Genomic DNA, 16,091 nt, shown 5'->3' on the forward strand with positions numbered 1-16,091 from the left:
TAATGTGGCTTTAAGGATAAAAAGTATTTCAGTAGATGTAATAAGTCTAACTAAGGACAATTAGTGTCTAATTAAGAACAATTAGTAGCTCATTACAATACAGAACTTGGTCTGTGGTTGGAACCAGCAAACACAGAGGGTCCCCAGAAGCATAGTTAAAGGCCAAGGCAGGGGATAATTAGATGTCCATATTGAAAATGTGGTCCGACCACCAAGGAGTAACCCGCTCTTTTGCAATAAGCATTATGGGATCAAATTTCTCAAGTGTATTTGTCCACCCTGGGCACTGACTGATGGATACAATTAGAGAGAAGACAGTGTGCACCCAAGTGCTTTTTTTCTCTCCATTTGTATGGCTTGAGAAATTGGCTCTGTGATTGGGAACGAGATGTCCCTTCTTACAGATCTGTCTTCAACAATTAAATTATGATTAAAGCACTTTGATCTGAACTCATATGACTCATATACACCCCTTTGTTTCTCAAGGCTTTTTAATTATCAGGGGAAACCTTCGTTTGGATAATTAGGGTGCATTTGAACGCACATTGGTCCCTAAACGGTTTGGAATGGCACTAGTGTTGCCTTTTCAAAGTATTCTTGAACCCCCCCGTGGCTGTTAAGCAGTGCGCTGTTTCTGTGGTGGCAATTTATTAACCTCATTCGACTCCGTGAGCATCCTCTTGGGCATCACAATGGTGTGTGAAACAGGAAGACGTGTGTGTGTGTGCTAAATAAAAATGAAAAAAAATAAAAAGGAAAAGAGAACGTGACAACCACACAAAAATAGGGACACCATTCTATTGCCATTTTAAACTCCAGGATCACTCTTACCAGGGCCATTAATGTGTTTATATATACCTGCTAAGTTAAATGCAGTCTATAGACACTGAAGCAGGTGGGGCCTCAAAAAATTCAGAGACCTTTAGGGGACTCAAAAAATTCAGAGACCTTTATACTGAGAGCACTTTATCATCTAAAACTGACCTCATTCAAATGGATTCCACAATTTCACATTTTGGCATTTCATACAAACCCAATTTGCAGGTTCTGCTTCTGTGCCCCAGATCTGGTTCAGACAATCTTCTTGAGATACCGCTCATGCCAAGAGAAAGCGTCTTATAGATCATGGATAATCAAATCTGGGCCTTGAATCCAGATCCGGCTCTGGTTTTCTTTTCCCCCAGGTAATTAACTGACCAATTAGCACTACTGATTGGCCAGACTGTATTCACACCTGCCTCCCAGGTAAAGGGAGGGTGGGAAATCAGCAATTTTGGGACCCCAAGGGCCATCATTTGAGTAACAGGGTTATGGATCTGTACTCACGTTGTAAATATTAAATGTCCCACTATTGATAAGATTAGTTGTAGCTGGGAGATGGAGCTGGGATGTGAGTTTATGATGAATGGTGGGATTGGTCCTTGCTTTCCGATGCCCATCTGGGTCTAACACAATTTAAGGTGTTGCACTGAATTCATCTCTGTAAAAACAAATTATCTCAATTTTGTCCAGGGACTGCACATTTTTCATACAAAGTTTTTTTGTATTCCTGATGTTCTCCACTACTGTAAATCACTCTGGATAAGAGTGTCTGCCAAGTGATTGTAATGTAATGGACTGTTGACAAATGTGATCATTGTGCTCTATCCCCAGCTGAGCCCATTCACATATTTTGGTTTTTTGGCTCTTGCATTTACTTCTCTTCTACTGTAGCTTGACAGAGAATCTTACTCCCCCCCCCCCCCCCTTCACCACCCAAGGATGTCTTTGTTCGGAGACATGAGCTTATTCCTTAAGTATGTATGATGCATTCTTTCCAATAGAACAAATATGTACAAAAATGAAATAAATTTTAGCACAGTGTGGAATCTGAATGCAATGTGGAATCAATGCTGTGCATAGAGTATAAGCACATTGTGGAATTAGGTCTTGTTTACACATGGCTTTTGGCTTTTTGTGCAACATTCCAGATCCAATTTGAGTCGCATCTGGAAGAATCTTACAGCAGATTCTGCTGCTATCAGATCCAAATGCAAACACTCCAGCATGTGTCTTCTGCTGTCAGTTACATTCCACTGAGAAATAACAGCCCATAATATGTGCCACCCAAGGCTAAGATTCTTCTTCTCCTTGTCAGAAGCATTCAAGGCCAGAACAGGTGACCTCTCCTGTCTCACTGTGGGATTCTCCCTGGGATACTGAGAATGGGACTGGGATTCACTTAAGGACAGGGGGCATTTATCCATTAATAATGTCTGGGCCTGGGGCATGGGGGGATGGGGGCAGGGTGGGGGTAGATCAGCTTCCCCCTTCAAGAGACAAATCACATGCAAAAGTACTGTATGTATGTCAGCCTGTTGAGAGGTGTTTGATCCAGCCACTGGTATTTTAGTCAGACAAAATAGCAACAGGAGGAGGCTTGTATCAGTGCCAGGAGACACCGGCGAAAATGAAGAGCAGATGTCCAAACGTAGAGTCCTAACAGAGAGTGTGAGACACTGCCCTGCCGAAAAAAAGGTCAGCTGAGAGATCCCCCCCCCCCCCATTCCCCCAGTCTTGGGAAGAGCGTGCACACCAAGAACACCATAACTGCCCTATAGAGATGTTCCTCTGCTCCAATATGAGGTGAGATTCTGTTTAAAATGTGGACAATCCTAGTTAGCAGAGTGGTGCTTGGGTAAAGTGCTCAGGCACAGGGCAAGGATGTACTCAACAGCCCAGGTACTTGTGTGCCAGTACTAGGAGTCTTTTGGGGTGATGAATCAGCGGGCTAGCAAGCACGTATGGAGGGTTTCAGTTGGTAAGCTATCTCTTGCCTCATTACCCTAGTGGATGCATCTAGTGGACAGTCTCCCAGCTGAGTAGCTGTGGAGCAGAAAATAGCTTTGTGCATTTTGGAGAATATGTGTGACAGCGTACACAATTTAGAATTTCAGCAACAGGGCAGGCCTTCATTTGTAATTAAAGAAAAATGGAGGATACCAAAACAAATCTTTGAGGGGTCTCTGAGAACTTCTAGATAATGCTGTCTTATGTTGGTGACTTCAGCACCACAGATATTATTGTAAAAATGTAACGGACACTGCCTCACTCTAAACCCCAGCATGTTCCCGAGCCAAACTGTTCAGCCATGGTCAGCAACAACATTCAATATCAGCCTTGGCTCATTGTAACTCACAAAACCCTGATACACAGCTCAGCCAAGGCTTATCATACGTCATCACACCTCTATACAGAGCACAGCCTCGGCTCATTGTAACTCATTAACCCCTGATACTGACTTAGGTCTACTCAGACCCCACCCATGTCTTCATCCACTTCTCCCTCTCTCTAGAGGAGGTCCTCAAACCTCAGGCAGCCAACAAACCCCCTCCCCATCAGCACCCTATATATGTAGTTAAGCATCACTGCAGGCATCCAGAGAGTGCAGTGGGATTAATGAGCTTGTTAAAGAGAGATATTAAAGCATGATTAAAGAGCAGTAACACACCAAGGTTGTTTCTGTGTGGGGTAAAGCCCAGCCACCTGTGGGCAGTGATGCCACAAAGATTCCACCAACTCTCTTGGCCAATGGCTGTGCTGCGTTTTTTTCCTCCCTGCCCACTCTGAATGACAGGTGCACCATTGGCTGGACAGACTCATTCCCAGCTAAACTGTACCCCAAATACAACCTTAACCCATAATCAAGAACCCCTAACCTCACCTCAAGAACACCATACTCAGAGCTCTCAGCTCTTTCACCTCACTCTGTCGCAGTACTGCAGGTTCCTCTGGAGAGCTTCTACACTGAATTCATTAAACACAGTCAAGTACTAGTTCAGAGAAAACGTCAGAGCTATTTTTTCTTATGTTCTGACTTCTCTCTTTCTCTCATTTCTTTGTCTCTCTCTCTGTTTCTTTTAATTATCTCTCTCTCTCTCTCTCTCTCTCTCGCGCGCGCCCTCTCTCCCCTTCTCTCTCTCCATCAAACTAATGCTGAAGCTGAGGAGAATATGAAAAGGCAAGGCACCTGGTCAAACAGGCTTTTAACCCAATCATTATCGACTGCTGTTCATGTTGCCATGGAGAGAGAGAAAACCATGTCCTCTAGAGAGCTCCTTTTGCACTGAATTGAGGGAAGCGTGCAACCTCTGGCATTACAGATTGCCAATGCACAAATTGTATGTGAGGGAAGGGGTGGGGGGGGTGAGGTGTTACATGAAAAAAACCAGGAGGTCATGTGGTCCCTCCTGAAATAGCCCCTTATATGGCTACACATGACACATTATGCAATTCATCCTCTATGTCCATTTCCCCTGAAGGACACCGCACCACCTCTTTGATGAGGACTGCAGCTGCTGTTCTTGCCTTGTCTAGCTTTACAAAAGCAAAATGATCTGCAGAAGAACCGACTTGCTGATAAATTACATCCTTCTATGAACATATCCTGTAGCTCTCTACAGAAGAGGTCCTAATTCAGGGTGGCCGATACAGTCTACATTCTCTAGCATTATCTACATATACAGTACAGATATTTACTAAAACAGTTCTGTTCAAGTGTCCTAGATAAGGACACAGCAGCAATATCATGTTCTACATTCGAATCAGGCCAGCAACCTTCTGGTTTGCAATGCAGGTCAATCAGTGCTAACCACGACACCATACTGCTGCCAGTTTACAGCAGGGTGGTCTGGAGTCCATCATGCCTTTAAATTGGAGGACAGAGGGTGCAGATTAACCTTTCAGATAAACTTAGAAAATAACAATACAACACTGCATTTTCACAAGCATGTCCTAAGATATCTTCTCAGAAATCTCACATCCTGTATCACTTACAGAGTGTAAGAAATACGAAACAATTTATTTTCTTTTTTAATGCAGAAATTCTGTATAGTGTCCATACACCACAGTGTATGAGCCTTCTGAGGTCATTCTGTATCTCAGCGTCTGAACGCCAAGGTTGGCACTGTGGACACAAGGACACATTAATCAGGACAGGGCTACATCTCTACAGCTACAAAATTCAGCTGTCACTCAGAGAGACACAGGCTAACGAGGTCTTACACACTGGCAATATAGAACAACAACATATGCGAAGGTTACAGGGAGCGTGAATATTTATTAGCCTCTTGTCAAAAATATCAGCACAACTTCTTAACAGCCTGGAAGGACCAAAGGACTAAACTCCTGTCTGACAAGCATGCAGTCATTCTCCTGAGTTACACAAACTTTGTTCTGCTGCTTTCTGTCAGGGAATGTCTGTGCCTTCAGACACACCACAGCACTGTTCCTCTGAATGGTGACATCAATGTGAAAATGAAACAGACTGCATCCGCCTGCAGGTTAACACCATTCCCTATCTCACATCCCTCTCAGCTCGACTGCCTTCCCTTCATCCTCTGACTCATTAGAAGACTCAGTGCAAAACATGAACCATAATGGAACAGATGCTGCGTCTGAACATCGAGCCCGCCGAGCTCAGCTTTCCTGCTGCTCCGTTGCCACAGTAACGGCACTTTCCTTTCTCGCCCTAATCAGCGTGTGTACATAACGAGCGACACGAAGAGCTCCGAGAGCGCGTATCCGCGCGCATCCCGCGAGCCAGAGCCCCGCCAGCGGGGGCGCCGCGGACCCCGAGTCTTACCTCGCAGTTCGGCCCCGTGTACCCCGAGCCGCAGGAGCAGGTGTACGCCTGGGTGTCGGGTGGCGACTCGGACGTCTCGGGCGAGGAGGGCGCGGGCTCACAGGAGCCGCCATTGAGGCAGGGCTGGCCCTCGCAGGGGTCCGGGGGAGGCGTGGAGACGTCGGAGGTCAGCGTGGGGGTCACGGGGGAGGACAGGCAGCCCCCGGTGCTCAGCAGAAGCAAGAGGCACACGGAGTGCTTCATGCTGGTGGAGAGGCTAAACGAGGCAGCCGCGCTCTTCTCACTTATCTCCTCTCTCTTCTCTTTTCTCCCTCTCCTCTCTTCTCTCTGGCTCTGTCGCTCTGCTACGAGGCTGCTGCTCTTGTGGCGTGTAGCTGCCGGTCGTGCGCGCGAGTGTGTGTGAGAGAGAGTGAGCGGACGGCAGCGTACTGTGAGTGTGTATGTGCCTGAGTGCGTACGCAGCAGTTCTGAGCGGCGACTCTGCCTGGACTGGCTCACAGACACTGAGTCGGGGGGCGGGCTCCTGCTCAGCTTCAACCGCTGATCACGGTGACGGCAAGTGACGTCACACACACACACACGAGCGTGCGCACGCACACACATGCACACACCAGCAGGGAGCTCATTTAGAGCTCCATCATTTCGAAGCCAGGCTGCCTCTCCTTCTTGTTCCTGTGAAGTGCCAGCACAGGCTGGAAACAGGCTGATGAGCTTTACTGGTGAGAAGCATTAATGAGAGCAGGAACAGACAACCAGGCAACAGGGCTGCAGCATCCCCACACATCAGACATGCTCACATCCCAGGGCTGTCAGCGGGCACTCCTTCCATTCGCCTGACCCAAAACTCAGTTAGCCATTCCTTTTCTCCAAGGACAGCAGGAAAATAATGCGTTCTTTTTTTTCTTTTAAATGCCAAGTCATTCAGTGCCCTTTGATTACATAAATATGCAATAACAAAACATGAAAGGCAAACAACATTCCTGTTTTGGATATACAATTATGGAAAGTAATTTACTCATCTATTATAATTAATTTTAACATCATCAAAATTAAACAACAGAAGGTGAAATCGATGAAGTGCTGATTGGTCTATTACAAGCTGTGGAGAAGAGGCACAGCTGCCCACTACATAATCATGAAGTTGTTCTTTATCTACTTTTACTACTGAAAGTACTTAACAATTAAATTACAATTTAAATTACAATTATAATATCTTAAATTAATAAATACAGTTTATAGAGCATCACCAAACTCAACACATGATTTGAACATTATGGGTTACCATGGCTGCTGTCTTTCTGTGAAAAGCAATTTTCAGAAAATGTAGGGACAAATTTGAATAGTATTCCAAGAAACCACAAGAAACAATTACTATTGGGAACAACACGTTATATTGCACAGTATGCAGTATATTCAGACAAATACAAATATAAGACATTGGCCAAAGTAAAGAAAGTGAATTATCACTATCATAATGATAAATTGACAGTAAATAGGGAAAACAGGGGTAATTGCTCAGAATAATTGAATAACTGCTCAGAAAAAAATATTTTGGAGTAGCATTTGCCAGGATAACACTATTAAGTCATCTCCTGTACTGTTTTGAGATAGATAACTATATTTGGTGGAACTTGTTTCCATGCAGAATCTTTGAAGATCCTTCAGATCTTGTTTGTGTTTCTCTTCAATGGAATTCACAAATTTTTAATCAGAGTTGGCCATTACAAAACAGTAATTTTGTAGTCAGTTAATCAATTCTTGGTGGATTTCGAGGTAAGCCTGGGATCATTGTCTTGCTAAAGGATCCATTTGCAGCCAAGTTTGAGTTTCCTGACAAAGGGATCCAGCCTTTGGTCCAAAATGTCATCAAGAATTCATCAATCTATTTACCTTAACAAAAGCCCCATGACCAGAAGATGCACCATATTTCACCAAAGGTATGGCACACTATTTAACATAAATGTTTCTTCTAACTATGCCAAACCCACTGCTGGTGTGCATTGTGCAGAATTAAAATTTTGATTTGATCTGACTATAACCACCTATAAACTGTTGTCCATCAGCTAAAGAAAACTAAAAAACACAAATTGGAGAGATGACAAAGTGGAAATATTTAGTAAATCAAAGGTGAAAATAGCTTATTTTTACTCAAAACAAAAGTAAATTCAAAGTCATGGACACAAAGTGGAAGTACTGAAGAACCGAAAACATCCGACTCATCCAAACGAACGGTTCAGAAAAAAGAATCAAGTGGCCCAACACTAATACTAATCATTGGATTACTTTCCTTCATTACATTCATTAAGAAAAAAATGCTATTACTGTGCAGCCCTTCAGGGCCCCCCTAGTGGTCGGGGGCCCCTAGTGGCTGGGGGCCCGTTTCAATTGCAAACCATGAAATTTGGTTATGTGCACAAATTGGACCACAGTAACTAGCTTGCTATTGTCAGCATCATATCACTGGCTCAAACAAATGAAAATGAATTTCTGCAAAGATGATTTGCAGTGAGTGTGATTCTTCTGTTTTAACGCGTTTTTTCCAGGGCATATATTTGCATGTTGGAAACTAAAGTTTTCACATAAGAAAATTTAACCAATATTGCATGTTTTCCTCTGGCCTTTATTGTAGTATGGGTGCAACAGTTCATACGCACTCTTTGCAGATAAAAGATCCATTCAAGCTAAAACTGAACAAAAATTTTTTTTCATCATCCTGTTCAGCTTGCAGGAACAAAAAACGAACACTGCATACAAACAAAATATCCCACAATGACTAACTTTACTTGCCTCCTACCACGCAATTATCAAACACTGCAGTCTGGGAAAAAGAGGCCGTAGGGAAAAGCTAATTAAATGTGAAGAAATATCGATGTCATCATCGCAGTGTTAGCTTAATGCCAGGAAAGCTGCACACATGGTAATGAAGAGGTACTGTAGGCTGACGGAAATACTGAATGAGATTTTATTACTTTAAATGAAATGTAGAAATGTTGGACCCTCATTGCATGATTACAACACATCAAAATACCATACTAATGGGCCTATTCTACTATAACCCATTGGCACATTCAGCCAGTTGCCATGGAAACAAACAGGAAATTAAAAATGCGGATCAACCGAGTTGTCCAGGGGTTTGTGTCTTTATGATGGCAGCTGGCAGATGTGGACCGTAATAAGACTCACAGGGAAGCTATAATTACAGCGTTTCTTTGAGGGAGAAACTGAATTTAATGTTAGTGTCGTGAACGGATTCCCTGGATACAAGCCACAGGATAAATATTGTGGTTCCGTCCCACCCACAACATTCAATTTAATACGAGAGCAGGGCCGGGTTAACAAATACAGGCCGAGCCCTTTGGGAAGCCTCGTCAGCGCTCCCTTCCGATGGTTTGATTGGCAGCTTCTCTCTATGGGCAGTTAGGCTGGAAGACAGATGCATGGAGATCCCATGGGTCAAAGGTTCACACCACTCATAGACAAGATCAGCAAGGCATAGTCCTGAAAGCCATGTTTCCCAGCAATGTGTTCAACAACTCTTTCTCCCCTAGTGGCTACATAATATACCCATCATATCAATATGCTGTGAGGTGAGTAGATACACCTTCACATCACTAATGCCCCAGCAGGAGTAAGACATGTTCAGTTAATGCCAAGGTGTGGTTCTCAAACACTAAATTCACAAACTGCACTCAAAGCCGTTGTGTTTGTTTATAACGCCTGGAATGAGTACGCTTCTCAACTCTTCACCTAGGAAAACTAACCCACATTTCAGAAGGGCAATACGGAAATAGTGTTATTTTTGCTCTCACTCATTGTATATTTCCCAGATGTGTGGTTGAAGTATTGGTATTGACAGTGCCAATTTTATCTTGCCAGTTTGCCTTTCTGTTAATACTGTTGACATTCACTTAGAATTTTGAAAATGGTTTTGTTGCGTGCTTCCAACTTACTGCGACTCCTTTTTCACCCACAAAACCAAGACCCACTAAATGGAATCAGATCAAGTGGATGCAAAAATCTACAGCAGTAACAGCACTTCACACAGAATTCACACGTGCCACGCCCTCACAGGCTTCCAGTGGCTGCTCAATTCAATCTGACATTGGCACACCAAGCTGCAAATGGTATTACCCATTCTGACATCTTCAATGATCACATGGCACACCCTAACCAGACCTCTCCGTTCAGCTGCCAGCGGGCTGTCCTCACGGTCAGGGTTGGGGTCAGGATTACGGTCCTCACAATCTTCACGTGCTCTTCTCTGCTCTCAGCCTTTATCCCCAAATGATGGAAAAGCCTTTTCCCATAAAGTCATGGCAGATTCACCAGCGGTCTCAAAAATGACCTTTTCATATTACACCTCAATGATTCCATTTAAACATGTACCCACGCGTTACTCCCAATGTACTTCAGCAATGCACTGTTGTCTGCTAAATGACTAAATTATATGTACACCTCCCCTTCTCTCTCGTTCATGCATGCAGAGGAATGTGCACCATCCACTGTGGCATTAGCAAGTTTTCAATAATACAAATTTATATGAATAATAATAGTGGAACATCTCACCAAGACATTTCAAAGCATTTGAATCGCTACCCATACTTTCAGGAATATAAATATTTCTTGAAAGCGGCTGATGCAACTTTGAAAGTCTACATCCTGTTGCTGTTAATCCACAATCCACTAAAATGTTTTCCCAGTCGACTTGGTGTTTTAAAGTTCTCGTAAATTGCCTCTGAAAATAGAGGCAGAAGAAAGCACAAGACTATTTCACTGAAAAAGGTCACATGTTGAGCCTTTGAATCTTAACATCTTTATTTCAGTGTGGATATTTTATTTAGATATGCACCCTGTTCAGACTGCTCTTCCTCCCAGTCAATGTTCATATGACCACACAAACATAAGAAAAAACACAGAACAGTAATTTAAAAAAATTGAACAAAGATGAGTCAAACAGTTACTTTATTTATGTTCAGGTAAAAACATGAACCTGATGCAGTAAATTATTGCAGATCTTAGAAACCAGCACATGAACGACTAGCCAGGAGAGCATACAGTGGCGCCCTCCCCTGGCCACAGACTGCAGGTGCACACCACGGTTTGTTCCAAGCCAGCAGTGCAAAAAAAAAAAAAAGAAAAAACCCTACAGCAAGAAAAAAAAAAAAAGAATGATAGAAAAATTAAAAAAGGGTAAAGCAGCCATGTCACCTCAGTCTGTGTGTGAAACTGCAGACAAACTTAATTGAACTTGAAATGCTGTCTGGCTGCGAACTGATAAAAATGAGACCAGCCAAAATTTTTGTGCTCGGCTACAACATGGGATTGGAGCGCTCCCGGCTTCGCTGAGCCAATCGCGTCTTTCGGAGAGGGCTGAGAGCCACGCCCACGCTGGGGCCCTCCGGGGCCCCCGCAGAGTCACACTACTCTAACAAAGTATCAGCGGAAAAAAAACAAAAAAAAAACTACTTATCCAACGCACTGGGTATAACTCCTCAACAGAGGGCCGAAGCGCTTCGTAACACCATTTAACTCTGACCAAAACCCGCACTACAGGCAGCGCCCTCACCCCCCCGACTCCAGCCTGCCTTTACACGAGATTTAACAACACACACGAGGGGGGGGAGAGAGGAGGAGGAGGAGGGGAACAGAAGAGACAGCACAAACCGGTGGCGTTTTATACAAAACGGTGCAAACGGAGACAGACGGGAGGAGGACGTGGGAGCAGAGCGATCCCCTCATGTGAAGAACGAGCAGATCTGTACAAATGATCTTTGGAGCTATAGTGAACCTGGTCTGCTCAGCGCAGGCATCCCGCCGGACGGCCCGCACAGCAACACCTCTCACCGCTCTGGAGAGAAGCATCCCTTTTCTTAAATATCACACAGCAATGCAAGTTTAAAACGTCACCCACATTTTTTCTTTTTTTTTTCTTCTTTTTTTAAACATTACTCTCAACTAAAGATTAGTCTTCAAATTTCTGAATTGTCGGTCATGTAATGCCTTTCAGTCTGTGGGAAAGAAAGGGGGGAGGGGGTGGGCAGCAGATATATTTTTTATATATTGAGTCTTTTCATTAATGCAAGCTGCTCTCTCTAACAAGGCTGTAACTCGTCTGCCTTGATGGAGGTGATTACAAAAGAAACCAAACCAAAAGAAGGGAAATAAAAAGTGAAGGGCCCTAGAGGAGCTGGGATCTCTGCTGCTGTGGAAGGCGGGTGGCGGGGCGGGGCGGGGCGGGGCGGGGCGGGGCGGGCGGCGGCGGGATCAGGACAGGTGGAAGGACTGCTGTCCCTCGCGAGCCGCCATCAGCAGCTTCCGCCGCATCATCTCCATGCTGGAGTAGTCCGGCAGCTTCAGGTAGTTGACGCAGGTCATGACCGAGGGCAGGAAGTCGTCCGGGTTCTCCGTCGACTCGAACGTCTTGCGCACGATGGTCAGCGGCGGGTTCAGGCTCCGGAACCCTGGGCGGGGGGGGGCGGGGGGGTAACATGACACACTGAGCAAACAGCAGCCTTCTGGAGAATGGTCCCCCTTCTATGCTAGAACACACCCAAAAACAAATATCTGAAAATGGTCTTAAAATCGAGTTATTAAACCCAAGGTCGAGATAATGAAGTAGACAACGAAGTGCTTCTCACGTCATGATTATGTATTCAAAAGAGCACTGCTAGTTTCTGTGAAGATCAACTGTAAGCATTTCTTTTGATGGCAAAAGACATTCCAAAATTATGGCTGCCACAAGGTACAATATCAAAAACTAAAAGCAGAAATTTTCAGCTAGCCAAACAAACAAACATGTATTGATTTCACAATCACTGCAAATCTACAGATGGCTCACGCAGCTCACAACACAGCAACCCACACAGCACAGCGACCAATGGCCGATAAGCTTGCCACGGCTCAGGGCTGCATTTCCTGGTCAAATCTGATAAGGAGCAAAACTCACCTCCGACAGGCAATCTGGGACTCCCAGTCACAAACTGCAGGAACAATCTCTGCTGTTCCGCATCGAAATTACTCAGCACCTCAAAAAGGAATCGCACCGCGCGGCTGCAAAGAAACACATGCGCAGTGTTAGAGGAATCTGGCCTCCGGTGCACAGAGCGTCACGCAAGAGCCACGTCACACACGCACACAGAGAAACTGCACCTCGCCATGAAACTGCACCTCGCCATGAAACTGCACCTCGCCATGAAACTGCACCTCGCCATGAAACTGCACCTCGCCATGAAACTGCACACACGCACGTGTAGCGTGGGGGGAGGGGTTACCTGTGGTGTGTAGCATGGGGGGAGGGGTTACCTGTGGTGTGTGTAGCCGTGGGGGAGGGGTTACCTGTGGTGTGTGTAGCCGTGGGGAGGGGTTACCTGTGGTGTGTGTAGCCGTGGGGGAGGGGTTACCTGTGGTGTGTGTAGGACTGTGGGTGGGAGGGGTTACCTGTGGTGTGTGTAGCTGGGGAGGGTTACTGTGGTGTTGTACGGGGGAGGGGTTACCTGTGGTGTGTGTAGACGTGGGGGAGGGTTACCTGTGGTGTGTGTAGCGTGGGGGAGGGGTTACCTGTGGTGTGTGTAGCCGTGGGGGAGGTGTTACCTGTGGTGTGTGTAGCGTGGGGGAGGGGTTACCTGTGGTGTGTGTAGCCGTGGGGGAGGGGTTACCTGTGGTGTGTGTAGCCGTGGGGGGAGGGGTTACCTGTGGTGTGTGTAGCCGTGGGGGGAGGAGTTACCTGTGGTGTGTGTAGCCGTGGGGGAGGGGTTACCTGTGGTGTGTGTAGCCGTGGGGAGGGGTTACCTGTGTGTGTGTAGCCGTGGGGGAGGGGTTACCTGTGGTGTGTGTAGCCGCGGGGAGGGGTTACCTGTCGTGTGTGTAGCCGTGGGGGAGGGGTTACCTGTGGTGTGTGTAGCCGCGGGGGAGGGGTTACCTGTCGTGTGTGTAGCGTGGGGAGGGTTACCTGTGGTGTGTGTAGCCGTGGGGGAGGGTTACCTGTCGTGTGTGTAGCCGTGGGGAGGGGTTACCTGTCGTGTGTGTAGCCGGGGGGAGGGGTTACTGTACTGTGTGTGTAGCGTGGGGAGGTGTTACCTGTGGTGTGTGTAGCCGTGGGGGGAAGGGTTACCTGTCGTGTGTGTAGCCGTGGGGGAGGGGTTACCTGTCGTGTGTAGCGTGGGGGGAGGTGTTACCTGTCGTGTGTGTAGCCGTGGTCGGGTCGACAGCACTCCATGAGCGTCTTCACATCCCAGGTCTCAGACTTGCTGCCGCACAGCAGCTGATCCAGCTGGGGTTCAGAGGAGAGGAGACTGAGTGAGACTCGTGTGTGTGTGTGTGTGTGTGTGTGTGTGTGTGTGTGTGTGTGTGTGTGTGTGTGTGTGTGTGTGTGTGTCTGTGTCTGAGTGTGTAAACATGAGGTCCATGAATAAAAAAAGAACAGAAGAGAGTGAGTGAAGAAAGAGCCAGCCTGGAGCTCACCTCCTCAGGGTAGAAATACTGCAGGTGATGCAGGGGGAAGACTGACTCGAACCCTTCCCGAAAAGACTCAAACTGCCGGGACACGCCCTCATTCAGCGTCCAGTATACCACCAGCTGCAAAAGGGAATGAACAACATGGTCAGAGGTACTCCTACAAACTGGGTGCGCAATCGTGTAATATACCCCAAGGTACTCCTCCAGGTTGTGAGCGTGTGGACGTGTGTGCAGTGTAATACCCTGAGGTACTGTTCCAGGTTGTGTGTGTGCGTGTGCATGCGTGTGCGTAGTGTAATACCCTGAGGTACTGTTCCAGGTTGTGTGTGTGTGTGTGTGTGTGTGCGTGTGCGTGTGTGTGCAGTGTAATACCCTGAGGTACTCTTCCAGGTTGTGTGTGTGCGTGTGCGTGTGTGTGTGCGCGCAGTGTAATACCCTGAGGTACTGTTCCAGGTTGTGTGTGTGCGTGTGCGCGTGTGTGTAGTGTAATACCCTGAGGTACTCTTCCAGGTTGTGTGTGTGCGTGTGCGTGTGCGCGTGTGCGTAGTGTAATACCCTGAGGTACTCTTCCAGGTTGTGGATGGTGACGGGGATGTCCTTGCCCCCCTTCTTCAGCTCGATGTTGGGGAAGCCGGGCAGGGTGAAGTCCAAGCCCAGGTCCTCCACAGAGCAGCCGTTCATGTTGAGGCCCTCCAGAGCCTGCTGCAGGGTCTCCCGCGTCTGGAGGGGGGGAGGGGGAGGGGGAGGAGCCGTCAGCACAGCGTTTCCACCAATCACGCTCAGCATCACACTCTGACGCCGGGTCTGAGAGCGGGGGGCGGGGCCACTCACGTGGGACCGGTCCAGCTCCAGCCTCCTCTTCTGGCGGATGATGTCCTCCAGGTGCTGGATGGACTTGGCCACGGCGGGGTCGATGTTCACCAGGTCGTGGGAGCTGATGGAGCCCTCGCTGCGCAGCATCCACTTGTAGAAGGGCAGCCCGAGGGGCAGGTCCAGCTGGAGGAGGAGAGAGGAGGGGCGGGGCTCAGAGCAAGGCCTCAGGGAACACAGAGTGACTGGGTGAGCTGCAGGGAGAGAGCAGCGTGCGGAGCTGCGCTGGCTAGTGTGAGGAGATAAAGGCGCTGTGTGTAACTTTTTCATGTAGACAAATAAGTGATATCAGATACTGGGGTTACCGCCTCCAACAAGGCTCCTGAGCCAGTAGCACGGCCATCTTTTCCTCATGAATGAAATGCACAGCCAGTTGCCAGTTAGTGTTACAGTCAAGAAATGGCCGAATATGTCGTGAAGTACACAACTACACCCGAGAGAGCCCGCCTACACCACCCAGCATTCACCACAAAAGTGTCATGATAAACCTCATGGGAAAACAAGCGAACACTGGTCTAGTGCAGGAAGCTGAGGGAATTAAGGGATAAAATGTTGACTACCCTCCTTCTCGACAGGTAGGCTGAGTAACTTAACTTTACAGCAGGACTGAAAAAAAACTATGATCACACTTATATTTCTGTAGCCTAGCATTATCTATGGTTACATTAGTAACATAGAACCCTGTCAGACTAATATCTGAACATTTGCTATTTAGCTAAATTATGATTTCAGAGCTACATACTATTTGCGTGTGAAGACATAGGTGATTGCTAACTTTAGCTATTTCTTGCGATGAAAACAACACATGTACCCTAACTCAGAGCTCCTGAAATAGCAGGCATCTTGTGCAGAATGCAGATAACAAGCTAGTAAGTAGCCCAGCTAGTCAGTGTAGTAATGCCTGTCAAGGTAGCGATAGTTACCAGTCTGAAGTCCATGATGGCTTTGGCCATGAGCTTGCCCAGGAAGCGGAACTTCATCTTGACCTTGGCGATGTGCGCGGGTTTGGTTGTCCTGCCGAAGGGAACCGCGAACAGACCCCTCGAGCTGAACATATACCTGGTCCCTTCCTGGCTTCCTGTGGGGGGGGGTGAAGGACCCACGTTCAGTACAGTCAGGACGGTCAGAGGGGCTCCTCCCCAAA

General features: G+C 46.8%; 2 protein-coding genes across 6 annotated transcripts in view; both read right to left on the reverse strand.

Annotated features, from left to right (window-relative positions):
* The window catches only part of dner (delta/notch-like EGF repeat containing), a 32,232-nt gene extending 26,097 nt beyond the window's left edge, over positions 1-6,135 (reverse strand). Inside the window, exon 1 of the mRNA XM_064303660.1 lies at positions 5,624-6,135. Coding sequence (XP_064159730.1) covers positions 5,624-5,866 — 243 coding nt within the window. The 5' untranslated portion in view covers positions 5,867-6,135. The remainder of the gene's footprint in view (positions 1-5,623) is intronic.
* Positions 6,136-10,568: 4,433 nt separating this feature from the next.
* trip12 (thyroid hormone receptor interactor 12) overlaps positions 10,569-16,091 on the reverse strand; it is a 34,527-nt gene continuing 29,004 nt past the window's right edge. For all 5 annotated transcript variants that reach the window (XM_064303710.1, XM_064303706.1, XM_064303709.1 and 2 more), the window contains 7 exons: positions 15,871-16,025; positions 14,909-15,073; positions 14,633-14,797; positions 14,084-14,197; positions 13,798-13,892; positions 12,570-12,673; positions 10,569-12,084 (listed from right to left, as the gene is read on the reverse strand). In XM_064303710.1, coding sequence (XP_064159780.1) covers positions 11,888-12,084; positions 12,570-12,673; positions 13,798-13,892; positions 14,084-14,197; positions 14,633-14,797; positions 14,909-15,073; positions 15,871-16,025 — 995 coding nt within the window. In that variant the 3' untranslated portion in view covers positions 10,569-11,887. The remainder of the gene's footprint in view (positions 12,085-12,569; positions 12,674-13,797; positions 13,893-14,083; positions 14,198-14,632; positions 14,798-14,908; positions 15,074-15,870; positions 16,026-16,091) is intronic.

Source organism: Anguilla rostrata, chromosome 12, assembly GCF_018555375.3.
Source record: "Anguilla rostrata isolate EN2019 chromosome 12, ASM1855537v3, whole genome shotgun sequence".
Taxonomy (NCBI): Eukaryota; Metazoa; Chordata; class Actinopteri; order Anguilliformes; family Anguillidae; genus Anguilla; species Anguilla rostrata.